The sequence below is a fragment of the Doryrhamphus excisus genome, chromosome 15, assembly GCF_030265055.1.
Source record: "Doryrhamphus excisus isolate RoL2022-K1 chromosome 15, RoL_Dexc_1.0, whole genome shotgun sequence".
NCBI classification, from domain to species: Eukaryota; Metazoa; Chordata; class Actinopteri; order Syngnathiformes; family Syngnathidae; genus Doryrhamphus; species Doryrhamphus excisus.
Genome location: NC_080480.1, coordinates 6,629,564 through 6,636,900, shown reverse-complemented (window position 1 = coordinate 6,636,900; position 7,337 = coordinate 6,629,564). Strand labels below are relative to the sequence as shown.

Below are 7,337 nucleotides of genomic sequence, written 5' to 3'. Positions count from 1 at the left end.
TGACCAATCTGGTTCTTGAATTACTTTCAGTCACTTCTCTTACAAATAGTATTACTCAAAAGTACTACTCGCACCGCTCTCTTCTTGCAAATAGTACTACTCCCACCGCTCATTGCTTTTACAAATGGTACTACTTGCACCGCTCATCTTTTACAAATAGTACTACTTGCACTGCTCATATCTTTTACAAATGGTACTACCCAAAAGTACTACTCACATTGGTCATTTTTCTTGCAAATAGTAATACTCCCACCGCTCATTGCTTTTACAAATGGTACTACACGCACTGCTAATCTTTTACAAAGAGTACTTCTCAAAAGTACTACTTGCACTTGAATTACTTGAATTACTTTCAGTCACTTCTTTTACAAATAGTATTACTCAAAAGTACTACTCGCACCGCTCTCTTCTTGCAAATAGTACTACTCCCACCGCTCATTGCTTTTACAAATGGTACTACTTGCACCGCTCATCTTTTACAAATAGTACTACTTGCACTGCTCATATCTTTTACAAATGGCACTACCCAAAAGTACTACTCACATTGGTCATTTTTCTTGCAAATAGTAATACTCCCACCGCTCATTGCTTTTACAAATGGTACTACACGCACTGCTAATCTTTTACAAAGAGTACTTCTCAAAAGTACTACTTGCACACCTTACATCTTTTACAAATAGTACTACTTGCACCTCTCATATCTTTTACAAATGGTACTACCCAAAAGTACTACTCGCATGGGTCATTTTTCTCGCAAATAGTAATACTCCCACCGCTCATTGCTTTTTCAAATGGTACCACACGCACCGCTCATATATTTTACAAATATTATTAGCTAAAAGTGGTACTCGCACAGCTCATATCTTTTACAAATGGTACTACTTCAAAGTACAACTTGGACCACTCATCTTTTCCAAAAGTACTACTCACACCGCTCATTTCTCTTGCAAATAGTACTACTGTTACTGCTCATTTATTTTACAAATGGTACTATTCACACTGCCCAAAAGTACTACTTGCACCGCTCATATTTTAGAAATAGTACTACCCAAAAGTAATATTTGCACCGCTCATATATTTTACAAATGGTACTCCTCAAAAGTACTCCTTGCACCACTCATTTCTCTTAGAAATAGTACTACCAAATAGTATTACTCCCACCAGTCATTGCTTTTACAAATAGTACTATTATATATGTATATATCCATAGCCAAGGAATGGAAAGTAACCAAGAAGGCCGTCAATGCAGCCCGAAGGAAGGTTGGTGTCATGTGCGATAATGACGTCGTCCAGCAGATGGCGGGAGAGGAAGTTGTTTGATTTGTCTTCCGCTACAGAACGCAGAGGACGCGGAACTGCTTTTCTTTCAGTTTTCACTGACTTGTGTGTTTGAAACAGTTCACTTTTCAGCAGCAGCAAAGTGGCCTGTGAAATATATTCCATTTTCTCCCTTTTTTTGCGAGTTCCAAGTAAAGGACCCTTGTGTTCTTGTAGAACAGGATGTCGTGCCAAGAAAATGCCGTGTCAGGTAAGTTTTATATTAAATGTTCATTTAGTTTCACTTGGATCATGTGAGCAAAGTGGCATAGTTCTATACTTTTGGATCAGTGTACACATTCATCGCCTTTGCACTTCATGAACTTTATTTCATTCCTTCACAGATGAGAGGATCGGAGAAGCTCTGATAAAGGAGTAAGTTTGCCTCTTTTTTATTGCTTTTTCTTCAACTTCTCGCGGTCGAACAACCTTCATCAAAAAACAGGAGCGTCGGTGGGCACCAGAGGGCGCTGATGAGCTTAGTTTTGTCGGCTCCGATCACAACTTTAGTAAAAGTGCAGCAAAGAACCGTGTAGCTAAAAAACATGGGATCACATCAGCGATTGACGCATGATTTACGCATGCTTGTCACCTTCTGACCCTTCTCCAGGGTGATTGAGGAAGAGCTACGGGGCGTGCCGTCAGAAGATATACCTCCTCTCACTCCACTGATAGTGAAAGTGTCAAATATTGAGGAACAGAAGATGGTGACTCAGTTGGGTAAAATGGTTCGCATCATTGGCGACAGGGTCAAAGGCGACAAGGAGTTCCAGGAGTAAGTTACTTTTTCGCGGTAATGTCTCATGAAGCCACACCCCCCCGCCCTCCCCCAAAAGCGTGGTTTGTCTTGTGTGTTGCAGTGCCATCGACGGCGTGGCGTGTGGAGACGGATCCGTGTGGGTTAAATTCCGGCAAGTGGCTGACAAAGTATTTCAACATGGCATCACCTGGGAGAGCATCGCAGTGCTTTTCTACGTGGCGGGAAAGCTGGCACTCAAGGTGGGCTGGCTCGTGTTCCCCCTCCCCACACATGCCACCCAAAACAAGATCAAATCAAATTTGCGTTCATTCAATACAAGATAATACACTTAATAATACACTTAAGACTTCATTCATTCATTCTCACTCACACCCTGGTGATGGTAAACTATACCCGTAGACGCAGCTGATGGACACCTGACTGCCAATGTCGGCATGCTTTTAAAACGCATGATGGCTTATTATGCAAATGAGTGTTCAATGGTTGATGTTGTGTCCAGCAGATGGTGGAGGCTCATCTCCCTCAATCGGTCAGGGAGATCCTGAGGTGGACAGTGGACTTTTATCGGAATAACCTACTGAGCTGGATTAGGGCGCACGGAGGATGGGTACGTCCCACAAACGCACACACACACACACCCTACATCCTGAACCTTCTTCAGGTGTAATTCAGTACCATGACTTCCTGTATGTGTATACCTTCACCAACATTTTAACTATTTTGGATCACCATTTGCAATAAAAGTATAACACATTCAGTTCCAGCTCCAACAACACGATGCTCTGTTGTAAGTGAACAATGGTAATTAAAGAGAGAAGGGGAGTGTTATTGCAGCTGGGAATAATCCAGGTGTTAAAAGACTGCTTTTTATTGCAAATGTTGATCCCGAATCAGAGGGCAAACTCATCTAACCACAACCACATCAGATATTCTTTCTAAGCATATTCAGTACTTGATTATTTCTCTCTCTGTGCGTACTGTGAGAACAGATCAGCAGTTTTTCGGACCTGGCGTCGGCGTCGGTGCAGAGGGTGGCATCAGAGCGGCCCGGCTTCGGCCTGGTGGTGGTCTTCTGCGTGGGTGTGCTCGTTGGAAGCTGGGTCTCATGGCGGCTGAGCAGACATTAGTAGACATTCTACTAACGGAAGCTTATAGGATATTTTGATTGGACCTGATTTGAATGAACACACAATTCAATAACGCCAATATGAATCATGTCTCCATTTCATGTAGTAACATAGTATCTAACATAGTATCTCATCACATGATAATACTACAGTCAAGTACGGCCATCCCTTGTTTATGGTGCCTCATTTGTTCCACACTCAACTAGCAGCAGTCACTTTTCATGATTCAGTAATCATAAATTCCATATTTTGGTTGTCTGCTGGGATAGGCTCCAGCGTACCCCCCCCCGTGACCCGATGGATGGAAATATTTTTGGTAGTTAGCGCATAGAACACCTGTTTATGACCTTCTGAATACACATTGTAACATTATTAGAGCCCTCTGGACATGAAATAACACCCCTATAGTCACATTTACAGTCTTACTACCTCATATTATAGACATGAAAAGCAATAATGAGTCACATGGTGCACCACTACTGCCAGCTTTATTTACATCACATTGCATAACTCTTGGGCTGCACGGCGATCAAGTGGTTAGAGCGCAGACCTCACAGCTAGGAGACCAGGGTTCAATTCCACCCTCGGCCATCTCTGTGTGGAGTTTGCATGTTCTCCTCGTGCATGCGTGAGTTTCCTCCCACATTCCGAAAACATGCTAGGTTAATTGGTGACTCCAAATTGTCCATAGGTATGAATGTGAGTGTGAATGGTTGTTTGTCTATATGTGCCCTGTGATTGGCTGGCGACCAGTCCAGGGTGTACCCCGCCTCTCGCCTGAAGACAGCTGGGATAGGCTCCAGCATCCCACTGTGATCAGTGTGAGTATGACCCCCTATAGTCAGTATGAAAGTTATTTTTTGCCAAAACATGAGGGAGCGATGTAGGATGCTAGTGTTATACTGTACATGAGTCCAATATAGACAATTCCCTAACCCGAATGTCCGGTTGCCCACAAATAAATTGTCCCTTTTTGTCCTCATCTAATGTCTTCTCATTCATCTCCTGATTGTTGGGAGACACCAGCAGCTCCTCCAGTTTGGCGACAGAAGTTCTGTTGTTATGAAGAGTTGGCCAGCTTCCATCCTCCAACACGGACAAACGTGCTGCAACAGCATCCATTTCCATCTGTTCCTTCTGTCAGCTTCCAACCTGTGCCTTTGCTCCCCTTAATCCTCCAACTCGCCTGTTCTCTGAAGAGGAGCCGTCTTTGCCAACAACGTAGCTCCATCTGCAGCACCTTTCCGTGAAAACTTTTTTTCCCCATCTTATATACCCGACGGTCCAGCTAGCTTTATCGTTGTCGATATCGTGTGAATCGGCCATCATGGATATGTTTTGAATACCTTTACGCAAGCAGTGCCATAAATATAAACCTATTCACACACATCGCTGATGAATGTCCACTTCAACCACGAATGGTGGACACGATTTCTCCAAGGACTAGCTGGCTGTCAAGCTAGCAAATTCTCCCGGAAGACGGCGGAAGTCCATAGCATCCATCTCACGTCAGACATGGAAGTGATTAAGTTCAGGTGTGGCGCAGCTCGTCCAACTTTCCAGGTGAATCCAAATGTGGCTCAGCGCTTTTCCAAATGATCCGTCGTTGCTTTATCTATGAGGTCGGGTTTTTACTCCAGACAGATTCACGTTGGGATTAATATTGTGTTTATTGTAGCACAAAAGACAGCAATTCTATGTCCAATATGGTTGAATATGGGAAAGTGTGTGGGAAAGCGATGCAATGGTGGCCATCAGTAACCTTGACCTCCCGTTACCCTAATTCAATTCACGATCACTTCCGCACCTACTGTACGTAGCAACACCTCCATACCGCCACCAGTGGGCAGCCAATCACAGCAGTCCAAAACACAGCAGGTGGACTAAAGCCAAAAGCAGCAGAAATGGCTTGGACCGTAGACCTACACAAGACTGGAATGGACTACAGGAGCATGGAGAGGACTGTAGACCTACACAAGACTGGAATGGACTACAGGAGCATGAAGAGGACCGTAGACCTACACAAGACTGGAATGGACTACAGGAGCATGAAGAGGACCGTAGACCTACACAAGACTGGACTGGACCACAGGAGCATGAAGAGGACCGTAGACCTACACAAGACTGGAATGGACTACAGGAGCATGAAGAGGACCGTAGACCTACACAAGACTGGAATGGACCACAGGAGCATGAAGGTTGAGAGAGAGAATATTGTTGATTAGTTGCAACTACTTCTTAGTATAGCAATGCTAGTAAAAGACGCAAGCCAAGTAGGACGCTAGTAAAGGATGAGGTTAGGATGCTAGTAAAGGAGGTTTGTTAGGGATGAAGTTAGGATGCTAGTAAATGAGGCTATAGTCAAGAATAATGTTATGATGCTAGTAAAGGAGGCTAGTCAAGGATGAAGTTGGGATGCTAGTAAATGAGGCTATAGGCAAGAATGAGGTTAGGATGCTAGTTAAGGATGCTAGTAAAGGAGGCTAGTCAGGGTTGAAGTTAGGACGCTAGTAAATTAGGCTATAGTAAAGGATGAGGTTAGGATGCTAATAAAGGACGCTAGTAAAATAGGCTAGTCAAGGATGAGGTTAGGATGCTAGTTAAGGTAGCTAGTAAAGGAGGCTAGTCAAGGATGAGGTTAAGATGCTAGTAAAGGAGGCTAGTCAAGGATGAAGTTATGTGGCTACTTAAGGATGCTAGTAAAAGAAGCTAGTTAAATATGAGCTTAAGATGCTAGTAAAGGAGGGTAGTCAAGGATGAGCTTAAGATGCTTGTAAAGGAGGCTAGTCATGTATGACGTTAGGATGCTAATTAAGGATGCAAGTAAAAGAGGCCAGTCAAATATGATGTTAGGATGCTAGTTAAGGGTGCTAGTAAAGGAGACTAGTCAAGGATGAGGTTAGCATGTTAGTAAAGGAGGCTAATCAAGGATGAGGTTAGGATGCTAGTAAAGGATGCTAGTAAAATAGGCTAGTCAAGGATGAGGTTAGATACTAGTTAAGGTAGCTAATAAAGGAGGCTAGTCAAGGATGAGGTTAGGGTGCAAGTAAAGGAGGATACTCAAGGATGAGGTTATGATTCTAGTAAAGGAGGCTAGTCATGTATGAGGTTAGGATGCTAATTAAGGATGCAAATAAAGGAGGCTAGTCAAATAAGATGTTAGGATGTTAGTCAAGGATGAGGTTAGGATGCTAGTTAAGGGTGCTAGTAAAGGAGACTAGTCAAGGATGAGGTTAGGATGTTAGTAAAGGAGGCTAGTGAAGGATGAAGTTATGTTGCTACTTAAGGATGCTAGTAAAGGAGGCTAGTCAAGGATGATGTTAAGCTAGTTAAGGATAATAGTAAAGGAGGCTAGTCAAGGATGAGGTTAGGGTGCGAGTAAAGAAAGCTAATAAAGGAGGATACTCAAGGATGAGGTTAGGATTCTAGTAAAGGAGGCTAGTCATGTATGAGGTTAGGATGCTAATTAAGGATGCAAATAAAGGAGGCTAGTCAAATATGATGTTAGGATGTTAGTTAAGGGTGCTAGTAAAGGAGACTAGTCAAGGACGAGGTTAGGATGTTAGTAAAGGAGGCTAGTCAATGATGAGGTTAGGATGCTAGTAAAGGAGGCTAGTCAATGATGAGGTTAGGATGCTAGTAAAGGAGGCTAGTCAAGGATGAAGTTATGTTGCTACTTAAGGATGCTAGTAAAAGAGGCTAGTAAAGGAGGCTAGTCAAGGATGATGTTAAGCTAGTTAAGGATGCTAGTAAAGGAGGCTAGTCATCTATGAGGTTAGGATGCTAATAAAGGATGCAAGTATGCAAGAATGAAAGATGGTGTGTATCAAGCAAGGACATGCCGTAGAGATGAAAAAGGAGAATAGAAGGAGAGAAGTAATGATGTGAAGGTCTGCAGTCTTTGCCCCCATTTTGTGGAGCTCAGCAAGAACTGCTCTGCTTCTGTCCTTTCTCTCTCAGTCTCTCTCTCTCTCTCTCCCTCTCTCTCTAACCCCCCCCCCCCCCCGCTGTTGGATGGGCTTGGAAGGAAGGAGAGACTGAGAGAATGGAGGTGGGCGTCAAACACTCCATCATACCCCCCCACCCCAGCTCGCAGCTAATTGAGCCAAGTGTTTTAGTAGATTGAAAGACGG

At 43.5% G+C, this 7,337-nt stretch overlaps 1 protein-coding gene across 1 annotated transcript; it reads left to right on the top strand.

The window, feature by feature from the left end:
• Nucleotides 1–1,354: 1,354 nt before the first annotated feature.
• On the top strand, nucleotides 1,355–4,956 carry LOC131103301 (apoptosis regulator BAX-like). Its single transcript, XM_058049444.1, has 6 exons — nucleotides 1,355–1,528; nucleotides 1,662–1,692; nucleotides 1,928–2,092; nucleotides 2,178–2,316; nucleotides 2,580–2,684; nucleotides 3,067–4,956. The coding sequence occupies exons 1-6, from the start codon at nucleotides 1,501–1,503 to the stop codon at nucleotides 3,202–3,204; spliced, it is 606 nt and encodes a 201-aa protein (XP_057905427.1). The 5' UTR covers nucleotides 1,355–1,500; the 3' UTR covers nucleotides 3,205–4,956.
• The last annotated feature ends 2,381 nt before the right edge of the window (nucleotides 4,957–7,337 follow it).